At 43.5% G+C, this 19,859-nt stretch overlaps 1 protein-coding gene across 2 annotated transcripts in view; it reads right to left on the bottom strand.

Annotated features, from left to right (window-relative positions):
• Nucleotides 1-19,859, bottom strand: part of ABCB1 (ATP binding cassette subfamily B member 1) — a 123,079-nt gene that overhangs the window by 5,478 nt on the left and 97,742 nt on the right. Inside the window, exons 22-28 of one of the 2 annotated variants that reach the window (XM_064575328.1) lie at nucleotides 19,421-19,521; nucleotides 18,031-18,171; nucleotides 14,366-14,522; nucleotides 13,675-13,872; nucleotides 6,687-6,893; nucleotides 3,517-3,663; nucleotides 2,553-2,726 (exon numbers count right to left, since the gene is read on the bottom strand). In XM_064575328.1, the coding sequence (XP_064431398.1) occupies nucleotides 2,553-2,726; nucleotides 3,517-3,663; nucleotides 6,687-6,893; nucleotides 13,675-13,872; nucleotides 14,366-14,522; nucleotides 18,031-18,171; nucleotides 19,421-19,521 (1,125 nt within the window). Of the gene's footprint in view, nucleotides 1-2,123; nucleotides 2,727-3,516; nucleotides 3,664-6,686; nucleotides 6,894-13,674; nucleotides 13,873-14,365; nucleotides 14,523-18,030; nucleotides 18,172-19,420; nucleotides 19,522-19,859 lie in introns of those variants that run through there. The other variant, XM_064575329.1, reaches the window with a different exon arrangement.

Here is a 19,859-nt window from a genome sequence, read left to right as displayed (position 1 = left end):
AGTTCCTGGAAAACTACTGTGATCCGTTGATGGTGTCATGCTTCCTTGCTTTTTTCATGTTTTGTGAAGTTTTGCATTGCTGTCTTCCTATATGAAGTAGCAGTCACCTCCAGTCTTTAATCACTGCCATCAGGAGAGACCTATCTTCCATCAGCTCCTCTAGTAACTTGAAGGTATCATCAGACCCTCTATGAATACAGCTGATGCACACTTCTTGTTCCCTGTATTGGCAGAGTTCTTAAGCTTATGTGTCTTCTCTTGACTCCACACCAGGCCATGTAGTGACTGCCTTCCTTTTGTTTTACCAAAGGTTGCTGTAAAGCTCAAGTCTGTGGCCTTTCTCTGGCCCACATACTCAGGCCAGCCTTCTGTGTGTGCTCACTAGCTGTCTGCCAAGCCTTGCTCTTGCCACCACTTTTGGAACTTGTACAAAGAACCAGCCACAGGACTGGGCAGGGGCTATGTGTGTGTGAGTGGAGAACACTGAGCACTGGGGTACTCCATGGGCCAGTTGAGGGGATCTACAGGCAAGGTACTCCCATGGTTTGTAGTTGAGTTTCTTGATAGAGTTTATGACACAGTTGGTAGGATCCATATCTCTTCAATGCCCTCTGAGAGCCCTATCTGCTGCTTTCCCAGTTTCTTCCCACCACTGCCCCCCCCCCCCCCCGAAGTCATGCAGCTCAAGATTCAGTACTCTGGAAAGGAGGAAAGAGGAAAAGAAACCTCTTTGGTGGCATTCTGCACAGCTGGGGAAGCCAGGTACTCATTCATGCTTTCATCTCCCTCCACAAGAGAAGTCAGGGGCTAAGATCCCTCTTGGGTCCTCAGCTGTGTTGCCTTGGGAGAGGAGTGGTACAAGTCAAGTCAAGCTGTTCTTCTTACCCTCTCCAATGCATTCAAACTAGAATTTTTTGCTCTATTTTTTTTTTTTTTTTGCTGGAACTTCTCCTCTGGACTCGACTTCTACAAAAGCTCTCTCATCCATGGGTGATGGTCTAACACAGTGTTTTCTAGGACTGTGGCTGAGAGGGCCTAGAGCCAGTTCACAGGGTCCATAGCCAGGACCAAAGTCTGTATGCCTATTACCCAACACACAGGTGGGTGAGACTTTTCTCAGGACCCTTGGCTTATGGTGCTGGATCCCACAGCTCCCACAGAGGCACTTCTGTCTGTTGATGGATGCTAAATTATTGTCATTGAGGGGGGAGGACAAAAACAAGGGAAATCTTATTTCCCCATGAGGCTGCCATTACTCCTCCAGAGTATCTTCTTTTAATCTACATTTCTTGCATTATTGAGATTGTGCACTTCTTTTTTTTTTTTCTAATATATTTCTTCTTTGGTCATGATCATGTCCTTTGCCCATTTTTCTTTGGAGGTGATAGCATTTTTTTTTCCTTTTAAAATTCTTTAGATAGTAAGGATATCAATTGTTTGCAATAAATATGGCAAATATTACCCCCAGCTTGTGTCTTTTTTATCAAAACAGAGAAAGAGTTGTTATATTTTTTAAAGTGCAGAAATATTAAAATCCGGTAAGAGCCCTTTATAAGAGCAAGGCAAAATATTTGACGTACATCAGAGTATACACTTCACAACTGCACATCCTGGGCTCCAGCCCAACCCCTAGAATTCTGCAGTGATGTGTGTGGTTGGTTTGAGAGCCACCATAATGTAGAAACACAAGAACCAGCAGGATCACATCCACAAAGAATGAAGACTGGTGGTTCAGCAGGACCCACTGTGAAAAGACATGTGCAATCGGAATTATTGACACTATTTAACTATTCTCACAAAAATTAATGGAAGTTTTTAAAGAAGTCTTTCAAATGCAGAAATAATCTTTAATATTCCAACTGGGAGATGATGTATTTACAAGCATTTTAGACAAGATGACTCCAGTCATGGGGCGCCTGGGTGGCTCAGTCATTAAGCGCCTGCCTTTGGCTCAGGCCATGGTCCCAGGGTCCTGGGATCGAGCCCCGCATTGGGCTCCCTGCTCAGCGGGAAGCCTGCTTCTCCCTCTCCCACTCCCCCTGCTTGTGTTCCCTCTCTCACTGTGTCTCTCTCTGTCAACTAAATAAATAAAATCTTTAAAAAAAAAAAAAAGATGACTCCGGTCATATAAAAGTTTAGTTTTATTATAGCACTTAATGCAAACATTCAGTACTTTTTGCCACTTCTATAATCTTTCAGCAAGGCAGTAAGTTACAAATAAGAAAATATAAACAAAAACTATACAATTTATTAACAAAGTCTACTTTGAATTATTCTATAAGTTTTATAATGCAATTAACACCAGTATTTTATTCCATTTGATAATGTTTCTTTTGGTTCCTTTAATTACAAAATCTGAAGACTCTGATCTTGGTGAAATAATCTTTGGTTGCGGCAGGAAATGTTAAACAGGTAATTCTACAGAGTTTTTCCAGTAAGCGCTCACTTTTTAACTTTGATTAAATGCCATGTTTTAACACAAATATTAGAAAATATTTAACAGCTCCTATGGTCACAGTTCACTAGCGCTTTGCTCCCGCCTGGACACTGACCATGGAAAAATAGATGCCTTTCTGAGCCAGCAACTGTTGATGCGTGCCATGCTCCTTGACCTTGCCATTCTGAAACACCACTATTAAGTCTGCATTCTGGATGGTGGACAGGCGGTGAGCGATCACGATGCAGGTGCGGCCTTCTCTGGCTTTGTCCAGGGCTTCTTGGACAACCTGATCAATAACCACATAAATTAATTCTGATAAAAACTGTCCTCTCCCTTCCTCCTCCATAATAAGGCCCACAATCTTCCAACAAGAGGTCTTTCCTTAATGACGGGATCAGTGAAATATCACAGAATTCACAAAGCAAAGAATTTGTCGTATTGGAAGATAAGGGAATCCTAGTCTGGATTAGTTCTGAGGCAGGAGTCATCTACTCTTGAAGTTATGACAATAAATACAGTCTGTGCAATCATTTGAAGACATTTACTGGTGTGCCCATCCACACAACATCCTTCAGAGCCACCCTCCGGTCCAGCTCTACAGCAAATCTAGGGAGACTGAGCACAGGCTGAACACAGGCTCCTTGAATTTTGGGATTTTAGTAAAGAATTAATTTGTCTTTCAGATACCTGAATAGTCAACTTTTTCTCCAATTGAAAATGATTACTAATATTTATCTTAAGGTAGAGTCAGCTTTTATAGTGTATTAACCTCCCACTTCTTTAGAGTTGGAGATGCCACTGGTAGAAATGGGAAAGTGGCCTCCTGAACATGGCGTCTTTGGTCAATACAAACTGATCCAAGGCTATTTTTTGGAGCCTGAGTGCTCTAAGACTGATTTCCCTTATTTTGTCTTAGGTCTCCTGAATAAGAGCTACAGAAAGTGTCCACTTTCTGGACACTGGAAAGCTGATGTAAGTAACAACATATCTGGGCTGAATTTTGTTCTCTACTGTGGAAGACAGAAGCATTTAAGGACAACCAATTCAAGGGTGATGAATCCAATTTAAATGCTTACCTTTTCACTCTCTGTATCCAGAGCTGATGTAGCTTCATCCAAAAGCAAAATATGAGGCTGTCGAACAAGGGCACGAGCTATGGCAATGCGCTGCTTCTGGCCCCCAGAGAGCTGGGTTCCTTTGTCTCCTACTCTGGTGTTATATTTCTGTGAATAGGGTTTTGTTAGTATGAAACAGAGAACTGATAATCCTAAAAAAGAGTTTGCTCACAGAAAATAGGATGACTACGTCCATAAACAGACAAATTTTGGTTCAGAAGCTACGAATGGTCTCACAGAGGCTTAAACATCAAAAATGTAGCTCTAAATGGCAGGTCTGATCTCTCTTCTTGAAAATAGACATTTGGGGGGGCACCCGGGTGGCTCAGTCCATTAAGCATCTGCCTTCAGCTCAGGTCATGATCCTGGGGTCCTGGGATCGAGCCCCATGTTGGGCTCCCTGCTCAGGGGGGAGTCTGCTTGTCCCTCTCCCTCTGCTCCTGCTCCTGCTGGTGCTCTCACGTGTACTCTCTTTCTCTCTCTCTCTCTCAAATAAATAAAAATCTTTAAAAAGAATTTTTTTTTTTAAATAAAATAAACATTTTGGTCTGAGAGCTATGTTTTAGCGTAAACAAGTCAATATCTTTATGAGGAAGAATACTGTTACAATGTTAGTCTCTTCCAGTCTTCTGGTTTCATTATATTTGGGACAAGTTTGGTTCGAGAAAGGAAATCGGACTTAAAGGGGCTATGCAATAAATGAAGCTCATTTTACTTACAACCAGCAGGTGGTGCTCTCTATACTGAAGTCAGGAAGGGAAGCCATTTCTTGGGATGCTAGCTAGCCTTCGGGTATCTGTTTTTATAAATCTCTAAGACTTCAAAAACTTTAATGGATGCTAAGGAATTCCATCTTGATATCTAACTTTAAAAGCTAAAATCTCCTTTTTAAATTTTTTGATTTTAGAGTTCTCCCAAAGTTCTTCACATATTGTGTCCCACAGTAGATAATTGTCATTAACTACTCAATAGGATGACAGGGACAGGAGTTAAAAGGATATGAAGGGGAGAGCAGGAACAAGACGTGACAACAGGTGTAACCTAGAGAACAATACTATCATAATACTATCATCATTTTCAGCCCCTTGCCAGGCTGGAATTTTAGTCAAATCATGGGCTCTGATTCTGACCCCCGGAGTTTTACTTAAAAATTTATGTTCTATATAGGATTGCCTATTTTTATTGGCTATATCTGGTTGCCCTAGTTCAATAGCAGTCAGACTGAGATCTGCACTTGCAGGTGGAGTCCCAGGACCCCAGGGCCGCAGGTGCCTCAGGAGGCAGGAGCACTGTGTGTCCCATGTGAGGGCAGGGGTTCCCAGGCTGCACTGAGACCATATGATCCTCTTGCAGCAGGTAAAGGCAGGGCTGTAACCCTGAAGGAAGTCAGTAACCAGAATAGCTTCCTGCAGGGTGAGCTAAATTCTAGTAGGAATCGCTCAGGTAAAGAAGTGGGTCCTTGGTCAGAAAACAGGGCTCAAGGGGCGCCTGGGTGGCTCAGTTGTTAAGCGTCTGCCTTCAGCTCGGGTCATGATCCCGGGGTCCTGGGATCGAGCCCCGCATCGGGCTCCCTGCTCGGCGGGAAGCCTGCTTCTCCCTCTCCCACTCCCCCTGCTTGTGTTCCCTCTCTCGCTGTGTCTCTCTTTCTCAAATAAATAAATAAAATCTTTAAAAAAAAAAAAAGAAAAAGAAAACAGGGCTCAAGACCGGAAGCCCAGAAAGGCTGGGTCCCTGTGGCAGACAAATGAATGCCAGAGGGGCAAGGTATATTTAATAAGCAAGTTAATATTTACTCTCTGTGTTTGTCTTTGTTAACCCCTAGCCCAGTGGTGCTCACACTGCAGCCTGGTATCTGGGCTGCTAAAACACAGATTGCTAGACTCTACCTCCAACGTTTTTGATCCAGCAGGTTCTAATGTGATGGTTCAGGCCCATACTTTGAGATCATTAGTAAAGGGATTGAAGCTTTATCTTTCAAGTTTTCTAGCCTTGGGAAAGACCGATTATCCACAGCTGGGCAAGAAGGTTAAATGGAGGGGAAAGGAACAATTCCTCCTCCTGGGGGTCTATGATGTGGTGGCAACAGTTATCAGAAGAAGAGCCTCAAGAAAAGGAAGTTTGGGAAAGAGTTAGGGCCAGCTGGTATCGCCATCCTTCCCCATAAGGAAATTGCCTTCCCTGCTGGTTTGAGGCTACTGAGCTTTATTTTTGAGGAGTGTTTCCTTATTATAAAGAAACTAACTGGTGATAATGGGAGGGCGTATAGACAAGCCAGGTCAAGGTGACTTCAAAATGCAGCACCTAAGGGGCTTAAGAGAGGGCAAGAGGTTCCTTTTATCTAATTTCCCAGGAAGAATTTGGGGGCATCATGGACAACAGCTCAGAGAACCCCAAGGAAGGTTTTGAGAATCAGCCCTATAAGCAGAGCTTGGGGGCCATGAAATGTGCAATGATGAGAGATTACATAATACCACACTCACTCCAAGGGCTCAGCTCTATTGAGGGAGAGCCGTCTTTCTGACATGGGTTCAGTTCCCCAGCCTGGCCCGACTCCACAGAGGTAGGTTTGCAGCTTGGGAGAGAGCAGCAAGGAGGCAGAAGGAAGGTCAGGAGAGAAATGGGGGTGGAGGGGCTGGTGCCTGCTTCTGTGGGTGCTGTACTTAGGCTCAGAGGGAAAGGCTTCCTCCAAATATGCACTCTTTGGTCAGGCTTGCTCACAGGGGGAGCCAGTCGGGTGATCATGCAAACACAGTATCAAATGGGGATAGGAGGGGCGCCTGGGTGGCTCAGTTGGTTAAGCAACTGCCTTCGGCTCAGGTCATGATCCTGGAGTCCCGGGATCGAGTCCCGCATCGGACTCCCTGCTCAGCGAGGAGCCTGCTTCTCCCTCTGACCCTCCCCCCTCTCATGTACTCTCTCTCATTCTCACTCTCTCAAATGAATAAATAAATCTTAAAAAAAAAAAACAAAAAACAAATGGGGATAGGAAGTACAGCAAGATGTTGTATACAGGTGTGTATTTCGGTTGCTCACTTCTCTTCACCTTTGGGAAACCAGCCCTTTAGAAATCAAAGTGCAGGCCAGGGAGGTTGCCATAGGCTCTTGGGCTCCTAAATTGGAGGAAGACTTACATCAGGGAGTGTCTCGATGAAGGGGTGTATGTTGGCCTCCTTGGCCGCCCGCACAATCTCTTCCTGTGACACGACCCGGCTGTTGTCTCCGTAGGCAATGTTCTCTGCAATGCTGCAGTCGAACAGGATGGGCTCCTGGGACACAATGCCCAGGTGTGCGCGGAGCCATTGGACATTCAGGTGTTTTATCTCTTTGCCATCAATTAGCTGAAAACGAGAGTACATAGGTAACTTCAGGACCGGCACATTTTTAATTTAGCAAAATCAGTATCGTTATCTCGTACACTAAAATTGTCAAGTTACCATGGGACGACATTTTTGTTGTTCTGTTGAGTTTGGGTTGTCAAAGTCAACTGAACAAGGTCATAATTGTATGCTCTGATGAACTGTCATGCTCATTCTGTTTTAACCCTGGTTTCCGATATATGCATGTGGTAATCAGGATAATGCCCCCACCCCCAAGATATCCGTATTCTAATCCATGAAACCTCTGAATGCTACATCCATCCCATGGCAAAGGGAGTTAAGGTATAAGGTTGCTCATCAGCTGATCTCAAAATAAGATGATCTTGGATGATCCAGGTGGGCCCAGTGTAATCATGAGGGTCCTTCACTGTGCAAGAGAGAGGCAGGACAGTATCAGAGCGGTGCAATATGACCAAGACTCAATTAGTCATTGTTGGCTTCAAGGAAGGGGCCAGGAGCTAGAGGAAGAAAACGGTCCCCTAGAGCCTGCAGAAGGAACACCGCCCTGGTGGCACTTTAAGGTTAGCCTGGTGAAATCCATTCTAGACATCTGACTTCCAGAATTTGTAAGATAGTAAGTTTGTACGGCTTTATACCATGAAATTTGCCGGCATCCTTCTTCTTACATATCGGTTTTTCACAAGAAAAGTAGCTGAGATTAGACTGGAAATCAGTAACTACTGTGAGCACATGATAGGTTTGCAGGTCAGGTTTCTAAGAGTCAGGTTTTGGACGAATGGGATGCAGCAGTTAAATGGAAAAGAAGTGTGGGAAGGTGGTGCCTGTATCTCCATGTAGTTGTTGATCTTGGGGAAACGAATTAATTTCTCTGACAGCTTCTTTGCGGGTAAAATGGGAATTATGATAATTCCTAAACTCGTAGGACTGAGGCCTGCATGAGATCATGTCTAGACCCCACTGAACACAGTGCTGGGCACTACGTTTGTGCTCCGAGCCTGCCAGAGATTGGTAACTCTGTGTCGCTGTCATTAAAACTACAGTGACTGGACGCAGGCTGGGCGGCCGAAATGATGGACAGATATCTACAACGTTGGGCCAACGGAATAGGAGGGAGAAGCTGCCTCTTCTCTAATGACCTGGCTCCTGGGGTTACCCTGCAGGAGCCTGGGGAGTGCTCCTTCTAGCCTTGCTCGGATGCACATAAGTCTGCCCAAACGATCTACTTTGCAAGAGAACTGGTATTCAAGGGAGAGAGCTATTCATCCCCTCTGAAGAAGCAAGTGACTCAGCTTCAGGCTTTTCCCATAGTGCTGGTGAGTGAGTGTCTACCGCGCTATATATACTCTCTGGATCCCATGGGCCCAGCCGGCTGTCCCTGGGAGACAGCTAGCCAGGGGTAAGGTACAGTCTTTGCCGCGGGAACATAGCTTCTGTTTGTAAAGCTGGTAAGTGCAGGGATAGGAAACACAGTCACGACCTTATTAGTACCCAGCCCAGTTGCCATGGAGACTCTTTCAGCATCTATGTTCTAGGCTTCCTTACAGTGTTAAGTGAAGGTGGGAAGTAGAGGGTGGAGAGAGGCAGTAAAAACCATACAAGAATGTGGCAAAACAGCAGATCTTGTGAGGTGAACACTGTACTTGAGAAATGGAAAGTTCAGGGAAGGAGTAGCATAATTTTCTCCAAGCTTATGCTCCTGGGGGGAAAACAGACACTGCCTAACTAATATGATTAGACAAATGTGAAGGATCCCATCAAGTTTTAATGAGTTTCTCTATCACACTGAATACAGTAACACTCTTGGCCCTCCTCATGCCCACATGATGCACTGGAATTGCAAATACTTAAAGCCTGTGCTACCTGAAGCATCCTTTCTGTAGAGAAAACACGTTTAGAAGCCTAAATGTAAAAGATACCAATGCAGAGGTTCTTTGGCTGAGGCATGGGTGATGGTCTGAGGGAAGACCAAGGATATTTGGGGAATTGGTGAACACTGTTCAAAAGATACTGACCTAAATAAACCTTAACCAGAAAAGTAAACACCTTGGTAATAATAAGGCAAAACCAGGTTAAATGACTAGCTATCTCTCTCCTAGATCGTTAAATGCACTGCTGCCTTCATTAGCACAATCAAATGTTAAAAATATGTATTATTCTGCTCTACGTATTTACTCTGAAATCATGATTACAGATAAATTATTGAGCACTGACTACATTATAGGTCCAGTGATAAGCATGTCTCATGCATTCTCTTGTTTAATCTTCACAACAACTCTAGTGAGGTAGCTGTGTCTTTTTCTTGTTTTCTTAAGATTTATTTATTTATTTTAGAGGGCGCCTGGGTGGCTCAGTTGTTAAGCGTCTGCCTTCAGTTCAGGTCACGATCCCGGGGTCCTGGGATCGAGTCCCACATCGGGCTCCCTGCTCGGCAGGAGGCCTGCTTCTCCCTCTCCCACTCCCCCTGCTTGTGTTCCTGCTCTCACTATCTCTCTCTCTGTCAAATAAATAAATAAAAATCTAAAAAAAAAAAAAAAGATTTATTTATTTATTTTAGAGAGCGAGAGTGTGTGTGGTGAGTGGTGGGGAGGGGCAGAGGGAGAGAAACCCAAGCAGACTCCCTGCTAAGCGACCCTGGGGCTCCATCTCACGACCCATGAGATCCTGACCTGAACTCTGAAACCAAGAGTCAGACGCTTAACGGACTGAGCCACCCAGGCGTCCCTGGGGTAGGTGTGGTTTTAATCTCCATTTTACAGATTCAAAAATGAGCAAAGTTAAGTAACTTACACAAGATCACACAGTAACCAGGGGAGCTAGGATTGAATTTATACAGTATAGGTTGGGTTTTGGTAACACAAGTGCCTTATAATTGAAAAATACTCTCTGTCCTCCCTCACAGAGGAATGCCCCATGTTAGCTCAGGGGCCCACCTGGTAATACCCAGACTATGACAACAGGACTTCTGTATGTGATAGACTGGAGGGGAGAAAGGAAAGGTTGGGGAAGACTTAGATCAGAGGCGATTTAACAGGAAGGTAATGAAGTTTGGCTTCGAGGGTCCTGAACTGCAGGTAACTGCTGACAGCTAAACTGTGTTCCAGGGGAGGGAGGCCAGGCTGACGTCAGGGTGCTCTTCCAGGTGAGTATTTATGTATCAGCCTAAAAAGGAAAGGGACCTGAGGGACACTGGGATGGCTCAGTCGGCTAAGCATCTGCCTTTCGCTCAGGTCATGATCCCAGGGTCCGGGCTCCTTGCTCAGCGGGGAGTCTGCTTCTCCCTCTCCCCCAACTCATGCTCCCTCTTGTGCTCACTCTCTCTCTCACTCAAATAAATAAATATATAAATGAGAAAAGGGACCTGAATCTTTAAGGTTTCAATATTTTGTTGTGATTCGTTTTGTTAGAAGTAAATATTCACTTTTGTGCCTAATTTTACATTCGTAATTTTGTATTTTTTTAAGTAGAGTCCCTAGAAATGTATAACCTGCAGGCCCCACAAAACTTGGAATGCCCCCTCTGTACAACTCAGCAGCTTCACTTTTTAAGACTCTCCACAATTTAACCTACACCTTTCAAATTTATCAGTTTCGTGGTTCTCAAACGATGGCTGGCATCAGAATCCATCTGGGAAAATTGTAAAAATTAACAGGCCAGATCCTGACGGAGTGGAATGAGCCAGGGTGGCTGTGTTCTTTAGTTGTTCCAAGAACCACAGCTCCAGTCAGTATGTCTCAAAGTATCATTCAAGGCCCACTGATGGTCATGAGGACGTCCTGACCTCAGAGTCCCATCTTTCTTCAGTTACTATGAGTGATCATGCTCAGATCCACACTCAGTTTTACATGGCAACAAGAACTAATTACTAGTCACCTACTAACTGGGTTACTAAGGGGTACTAATTGATATTCATAAACAAAGCTTGGCACATTTACTCGTGCTTCTTAAGGACACTTCCGCTAAGAATGCTGGCTGCTATGACCACTTGGCAGTACTTCAAAGCTCTAGCACAAATAAATGTACAGGAGCAGGTAACAGTGTTCCTACAATAGACAAGGACACATTGTTTTCCTTGTGTTTTCAGTACTGTCTTGAGACGGTTATTGCCCTGTGCACTCTGCATTCATTTCCATATTCTTCTCTGTCTACCCTTCCATATACGAAGGGAGTGGAAGGCTAAAGACTATTTCCCAGATTCCCTTCTGGTTCTGGAAGTAACCGTGGTTCTACCAGCGAGATGCACTGTGCAAAATCTGGAAGGCATAGGCTGATTCTCTTTAGTAGCAGTGCTAAACTAACACATGTGACTATGAGTGCAGTGGGGAGGTCATGAGATTTTTTTTTTTTTTCTTGCTCTTCCTAAATAGGTTATAATTTAAAAGTTTAAGAATCACAACTCTCATTAAATCTGCTATTTCAGCCAAAATAGGCTATAAGGACATTGGGAGCAAATCAACTATCAACCACAGCTCACATTATCTTTTTTTTTTCCCACTTCAAATTTATTTTTTTTTTAGTATTTATTTTTAAAATTTTTAAGAATTTTTTAAAAATTTAAATTCAATTAATTAACATATAATGTATTATTGGTTTCAGAGGTAGAGGTCAGTGATTCATCAGTCTTATATAATACCCAGTGCTCATTATATCACGTGTCCTCCTTAATGCCCACCACTCAGTTACCCCATCCCCCCACCCACCTCCTCTCCAGCAACCCTCAGTTTGTCTCTTGCATCAAATGACATCCTCCTGACTGCTCACTCTTTCACTCTGAGGCAACTAAGTAGATAAGCTCTACTTATCCCTTAAGAGCCAGCTCTAGGCCTATCTTCTTTTATGTAATTCATGGAAGTATATGCCCCATCTCTTCAGGTAAAGTCATGGAGTGCAGACATCATAACCTATAATTCATTAGAGCTCAACATTTAATACACTGCTTACTCAACATCTGTGAAGGGGCATAATCAGTGTCTGAGAGCTAACATTTCCTTCTGCAATTACTTCTTTTGTCTCTTCTTTAGAGTCCTCTGTTCAAACTTTAACAGCACAACTGAAGCATAAAATCAGAATTCACAGAAAATATAAAATAAGAAAGTAAAAATAAGCGATAAAACTTATGTAGCTGTTAAGAAACAGACCGAACAGAATACAATAAAGAAATATTTATGACTAAGCGTGACTGAATTTAAAAAGAGCCCTGGACTATAGGTTGAAAGCTCTATTTTCATGACAATCATTAATGCAAGTGGGGCCCATATGGAGCTGGGGCATCAATATGACTACAGAAGAGGTGTCCATTCTGTTTGCCCATGACATTCTAGTAGTTAATTTTTTTTTTTTTTCTTAGAAAGGGAAGCATGGGGAGGGGCGGAGGGAGAGTGAGAAAGAGAATCTTAAGCAGGCTTCATGCCCAGCATGGAGCCCAATGTGGGGCTTGATCTCATGACCCTGAGATCATGACCTGCCCCGAAATCAAGACTCGGGACATTTAACCAACTCAGCCACCCAGGCCCCCTTGTCGTTAAATATTTTTAATAGCACCTCTGAGTACAACCAATAACTACATAACTACATAATAAAAATTTCTTCTATTCCTTCCTAATTTGATTCTTTTCCTATTTTCCCTTGTAGCCATTTAAAATTTCACCACTCCCTTCATGACTCCTATCTCATCTCAGGACCTAAGATAGTCCCTGATAGGCACGCAGTAAATGTTTGTTGAATGTTGAACAAATATACGTGACCCTTCATTTATTCTTTTAGTTCATGAAAGGAAAGGGAATCCCTCTATATTCTTTATCTGCTCCCTAAATTTGTTGATCTCACTTTTTTTCTCTCCTTAGAAGGTGTTTTAATACCCTCTCTCAATGATTTTATCTCATCCTCAGCCATAAAAATGTTCCAGATTTCCCCCTCCTGAACCTCTCCCCTGGACTCTGTCTGCCTCCCCACTCACACTGCTGTTCTTGATAGTCATTCTTTCACCTTTGATTTTCTAGATAGTCTGCACTCAATCTCCACTTCCCCTTCCTGCCGTGCCTCAGCCACACTAAACTCATTCCCACCACCACCCCACTTCACTGAGAATACTTTAAAATGTCACAAGTAGCCCATTCCTTGCCAAATCCTATCATGTCTTTTCAGGCTTCATCTTTCTACCTGTCCACAGCATCTGTCATTGCTGACTACCCTCTTCCTTCCTTTTTTTTTTTTTTTAAAGATTTTATTTATTTATTTGAGACAGAGAGAATGAGAGAGAGAGAGCACATGAGAGGGGGGAGGGTTGGAGGGAGAAGCAGGCTCCCTGCCGAGCAGGGAGCCTGATGCGGGACTTGATCCCGGGACTCCAGGATCATGACCTGAGCCGAAGGCAGTCGCTTAACCGACTGAGCCTCCCAGGCACCCCTACCCTCTTCCTTCTTGAAACAGTCCCCCTCCTTGGCTCCCACCTTACTTGTCTCTCTTAGCACCTCTCCCCCTCCTCTAATCTTTCTGGCTACTTACATTTTTTGCTAGATCTCTTCATGTAAGCAGGAATCTAGCCAAGGGAAGGGAGAGGGGTGATAAAAAGGCTGCTCGTGAAGGAGGGTGGAGGGGCAGTTTGAGAGAGGCTGGAGAAGCTGCCTGGGAAAGACACAGCTTGGAGTCCATAGGTAGGATGTCAGACTTTAAGTGAGACTGTTGTTTAAAGGTTGGGAAAACTATGGCTTAGAGTCAAGAATTAAATACGTTAAATATAATTAGATGATGAAAAAGTTAAAATGAGGTAAGAAAGCGTGCTCACCACTGTACCAGCCAAGGGGTCATAGAACCGCTCCAGGAGCTGGACCACCGTGCTCTTCCCACAGCCGCTGCTACCCACCAGAGCCAGCGTCTGGCCCTTCTTCACCTCGAGGCTCAGCCCCTGAAGCACGGGGATGTCTGGCCGAGTGGGATAGTTGAACACGACTTCATTAAATGTCACGTTCCCTTCCAACGTATTCTAAGATCAGAACAGTAACAAAAAGATGATTATTGCAATCTCGAAAACTCACTGTACAGAGAACCCCCTCTACCACTAGGTATCCAAAGACAGTGAACTTTTATCACAATTAGGCTGCATTTGGAACTGCTGGAATGCAATCCATAAGATCTAAAAGAGTCAGTGTTTTTATAGCATGTATTGTTAATACAACACAGATATGCTAACTCAAATATGTCCCCAAGAATACAGTAACCTACACATAATAAAACCTGATAAACAGGATTTGCTTATAAATTGGGCAGTATTACCTATCTCCTTAGTAGCCTTGTTATACAAAAGTACTGGATGTTAACATACATGATTAGCATTTATTAAAATGCCCTCGTGATCTAGGAGGTTTCTTTTCATTCCCAGCAGATTAAAAAACCCCACAGATTTTATTAAATTTCCTCTTAGAATACTTCCACTCATCCGTTAGGAATGTATCTTATCGTCAAAACATCAAACTCACAGGCTGGAGGCCTCCTGAGCTGTAGCTGTCAATCAGAGGGGTTTTTTCAATGATCGTGATGATGTGGGCTGCTGAGACTTTGGCTTTGGCGTAGTCAGGAGCAAATGAACTGACCTGCCCCACCGCCATGGCACCAAAGACGATAGCTGAGAATACCCTGCAAAAACACAGACAAAGCATGTGCAGAATTAGGAGCATAATGCTAGACAGCTGACAGTTCTACAACCACAGGGCATTGCCTCACACAACGGAAAACAGAAGTTAAAAAATAAAACAAACCGTTGTCCTCATACAGTTCATGTCAGTGTAATACATTGTAAAATGGCCCCATTTTTCCTGTTTCTCTCTCCTCGCCTTCTCGTAATGTGATTTGGCAACTCCTCTGTTTAAGAAGGGGAATTCGTTTTCCTAGCCTTTGAATCTGGCTTGCTGTGGCCAACAGGATGTGGTGGGAGTGACTGATGGCAGTTTGAAGCCTGTGACTCGGGAGGCTTTGTGTGCCTTCACTCTCCAGCACCACCACAAGCCCAGCTAGCCTGCTAGAGGACAAGGCACAGATGGAGGCAAGCTGTGTGAGCTCCAGCCAACTGGCTTGTAGTCCATCGCACACACGAGTGAGCCTAGTAAAGATCTGCTGTGTCCAACCCAGCGCAGCAGAACTGCCCAGCTTACTCACAGACTTGTGGGCAAATATGAATGTTTATTATTGTGTGTCACTGGGGCTTCGGGTTGGTTGTTATGCAGTGTGATTGTGGCAGTCAATAATGGATGGGGGCATTTGCGACAACATGGACAGACGTAGAGGATATTAAGCTAAGTGGAATAAGTCAGATTGCAAAAGACAAATGCGGGGCGCCTGGGTGGCTCAGATGGTTAAGGGTCTGCCTTCAGCTCAGGTCGTGGTCTCAGGGTCCTGGGATTGAGCCCCGCATCAGGCTCCCTGCTCGGCGGGAAGCCTGCTTCTCCCTCTGCCTCTACTGCTCGCCCTGATTGTACTCTCTTGCTGTTCTGTCGAATAAATAAATAAAATCTTAAAAAAAAAGACAAATGCCATATGAATTCACTCATGTGGAATCTAAAAATATAAATGAATAAGCAAAGAGCAGAATCAGACCTATAAATCAGAGAACAAACTGATGGTTGCCAGAGGGGAAGGGGGTAGGAGTGGGTGAGCAAAATGGATGAAGGGGAGTGGGAGAGACAGGCTTCCAGTTAGGGAATAAATAAATCATGAGAATAAAAGGTACAGCATAGGGAATCCAGTCAATGATATTATAATAGCCTTGTATGATAAGGAATGGTAGTTGAACTTGTGGTGAACATATCATAATGTATAGAGAAGCTGAAACACTATGTTGCACACCTGAAACTAATGCAACATTGTGTGTCAACTATTAAAAAAAATAACAGATATGGGCAGTGGTGCTGAAATTACCTGGGGTTCTTAGGAAACATGGGAGCTGTAAAGCAAAGAGTGAGCTCCTTAGAGAGACAGGTATCGTGCTCCTCGCAAGACAAAAATCATGCTCCATGCAATCCACATGCTTAACCTATGACATGAGAATCATAGCAGCTTAAAGCTGGGAAGGACTCTACAGGGTATCAAGTCCAGTTCTCAATGTTTGTTCCCTAGGCAACTTCCCCTAAGTCGGCTTCCATCCTTTGTTTTAGGAAGTAGCAAGTTTGATTAAGTCTATTATTAACAAGTTCTTTTTCAGATGGAAGAAAAGTGTACATCCTTTTGCATAATCCAGTCCTTATCTGGAATATTGTAAAAAAGGCCCTTTGCTTCTTTGGTAAATCCTTTCCCTCTCAACATTCCAGTTGCTCTCCTCTGGACTCATTTCTCAATATGCCTTTTTATTATTTTATTTTTAATATTTTTTTCCTTTCCAAGTTTTTATTTAAAATCCAGGTAGTTAACATAACACTCCCGAACAACACCCGGTGCTCATCGAGACAAGTGAGTTCCTTAATCCCCATCATCGAATTCACCCATTCCCTACCCCCCACCTCCCCTCAGGCAACCACCAGTTTGTTCTCTGTAGTTAAAGAGTGTTTCTTGGGGGTCGCCTGGGTGGCTCAGTCGTTAAGCGTCTGCCTTCGGCTCAGGTCATGATCCCAGGGTCCTGGGATCGAGCCCTACATCGGTGCCCCTGCTCCACGGGAAGCCTGCTTCTGTTCCCTCTCTGGCTGTCTCTCTCTCTCTGTCAAATAAATAAAATCTTTAAAAAAAAAAAGTGTTTCTTGGTTTGCCTTTCTTTCCCCCCCCCATGTTCATTTGTGTTGCTTCTTAAATTCCACAGATGAGTGAAGTCATATGGTATTTGTCTTTCTCTGACTTTTTTCTTCGCTTAACATTTTACTGTCCGGCTCCATCCATGTCATTGCAAATGGCAAGATTTCATTCTTTTTTATGGCTGAGTAATATTGCGTTGTGTGTGTGTGTGTGTGTACCGAGGGCCTGGAACTAACATAGTGCTTGGTAACCCTCCCAGAAGAATACTGTGAGCCCATCACATCCTCTCCTCTGGACTCTAGAAAATTATACAAATGGTTAATCTCCAACTTGTCATCATTTACTCTTGTGAGATCTTTTAAAAATGGACTACTCTTCAGACAGGTCTCTCCTTTCCTTCACTTGGAAGATCGATTTTCTCAATCTAAATGCCCATGTGTCAGCAACTTTCATCAGTTCAATGCCTTACCTTGAAGTAAAGCAATATATCAAATAATTATCTAATCGAAGCCCCAATGACAATGATGCCTAGTTTTGATCTTTTGGTCCAAGTCATAAATAGTTCCTGCATATCATTTGTCAGACAGAGGTATTAGGTAGAAATTTTAAATCCTCTGTTGAGGTCATCCTGAGCAAACTATAATGCATGCACGAGCAAATGTCTCAATAGAATGGCAACATTACACTAACACCTTAGATTAGCCAGGCTGAGATGATTCTGGTTTAAATGTAAAACTGTATTAACCACTAATGATGGTATGCTATCAAAGGGCAGAGTCTCACCCATCACAAAACCTAGATGCTCAGAAAGGTTATACATACTTTTCACTACCCAACTGCACATTTGAGTACTTCAGAAGTATAATTAAGTTCAGGTCTGTCTTCCCCTGACTGAAGTACAATTTTTTGCATTCATAGCAAGGGAACAGAAATCCCAGTCTAGCTTTTCCTTTGTCATTTCTGAATTTCATCAGCCCTTACCTTCTAATTGCTCTTCTTGTATCAAGGAAAGCGAATTTATCCTAGAACCTCCCAGGGCTTGCAGAACTCAGTGTCCCACACCTGTTCTTTAGCTGCTCTGTTCAGAGACTTCTTTAAAAAGAGCCAGGCCCTTGGGCAGGGTTAGGCTTCTTCCCAAATGCCAAAACCTCCTGGAAACCCCTCACTGATTCACTACCCCACTGAGCTACAGATTCAGAAAGGCCAAATGTATGAGTCAGCACTGGGGAGAGGGGCAGTCATTGATTCCGCAAAAGAAATGGGGTACTTCCGTGATAATACACAGAGACTCAGGCAAAATTCCACCTTCTGATTCACCAAAATCTCTTTATGAAGCTTTACAGTAAGGTTTTCTATCCAGGCATGAAGCATGTTCACCTCAGTTTTATTTCTAGAGTTCAACTGCCAATATTAACCCAGTACTTACAACAGAACATCTTGAAAGTTCATGAATCTATTTGCCACCAGGTAGGCACCAAACCGGAAGCAGCCAGCATAGGAAAAATACATCATTGCCTGGGTGATGGAAAATGAGATCCCAAAGATGTGCGCTTTCCTCAAAGAGTTTCTGAAAAGGAGACGTTAATGAAACTTACCTGACTTTCATTGCTCAACCCTTAAAACATAACATTTGCTAGATCAGCAGTGGGGTGTGGCAGACAAAAATGGGTTCAGTTTCCAAAAAAGTTAACTTTGGTCCTCACTTTCCTACTTGTGAAAATTTAGGAAACTTCCTAATAGAGGATTAACTATACCTCAAAGTGTTGAGGTAAAGTTAAAATAAGCCAAGGAAAACATGAAGAGCCTGCTAGGGGTTCATAAATGGAAGTTCCTTCCCTTTCCCCCCACTTTGCACATACAAAATATATGCACTCTAGAGTCAACGTTCATCCAACACACATTTATCTAACACCTACAAGCTGCAGGGACCATGCTTGGTGACACAGAGCAATCACTCATATTCTTGCCTTTGGGGACCCACCAGTCAAGTTGCCTGTAATTATGCAGTGAAGGTACCCTATAAATAACATGTTAGGGAAAGAAACGAGGACACACTGAACTCTCTGGGGGAGTGAGAGAAGGCATCACAAAGGCGTCAATGTTGGTGGATTTTCTGAGCCACCTGACCTGGGTGATGCGGAGGTAAGAGCAGGCTAGTGAGTGGGCAGCCCTGTGGGCCTCCTACCTCTGCCTCAACCACGTCAACTCCATTTCCATCTGTTTCATATATTGGGATTTCAAATGAAAAGATCTTCAGAAAAAAAGACTCCTATTTTAAAAAAATGTTTGAAAACCCATCATCCAAGTCCAGCTCTCTCCTTTTACTATATAAGAAACTGAGACTCAGAGAGGTTGGGCTTACTTTTTAGAACTGTCACTGGATAAGTGCATTGAAGGAAATACGGAAGTTCTCCACTAGAGAAGCCTCAAGAGAGAAAGGAAAGGCATACTCAAGGAGCACCACCTCCTCTACCCAGGCCCCACAGATGCATCACATTTCAGGTTCCATAGAGAACTCAGCCCCACTGAGAGCAAATAATTGGGTCATTACCCAAACTTGGCATCAGAGAGTCATTGTCTGTCTATCCTCTCCCCCTCTGTTTCCCATCAGTTGCCTGCTGTTACAGGATCTACCTCGGAGAGGTCAAGGTCTTGTGATTTCTCTCCTGGATAATTACAAGGGCTTCCCAGTTGGTCCCCTTCTAGCAGCTTCTCCACTTGTTCCCTACCTTCTGGCCAAAGTAACCTTTCTGAAAACAAATCTGATGACTGATAAGCCTCCCCACACTCCCCTCCCACTCTTCAGTGGTTATTACCTGTATGGTACTTGCAAACTCTGTGCATACATGTATTCAAACTTCTGCTCCCGGGTCAAAGAAACAACAGTTCGGAAGTTTTCGATTGCTTCAGTAGCAATCTGTAACAAAGAGCCCCCAGGCACAAAGGTGAATGAATAGTGGTGATCAGTGTGAATTCCATAAAAGAGATTAATAAAATTAATTTTATTATTACGTATCATTTATTATGACCTATAAGCTTCTTCACTGAAACTAATTTATCAAATCAAATTTTAGATCTGGAAAGAAGATTGGCGAATTCAGTCTCCTCTTTATAGAGAGAGAAGCTAAGGCTTAAACAGATGGGGACACTTAGCTAAAGCCACATTGCTTTCTTTATAGGGGCAAAATTCACCTGAGAACTCAGTATTTTACATTTATCACAGTACTCTTTCTTCTATGACAGTCACATTTTAGG

The sequence above is a fragment of the Mirounga angustirostris genome, unplaced genomic scaffold, assembly GCF_029215605.1.
Source record: "Mirounga angustirostris isolate CCGP_5_RB_7025 unplaced genomic scaffold, mMirAng1.0.hap1 SCAF_12, whole genome shotgun sequence".
In the NCBI taxonomy this organism is placed as follows: Eukaryota; Metazoa; Chordata; class Mammalia; order Carnivora; family Phocidae; genus Mirounga; species Mirounga angustirostris.
This window is presented reverse-complemented; position numbering and strand designations above follow the sequence as displayed.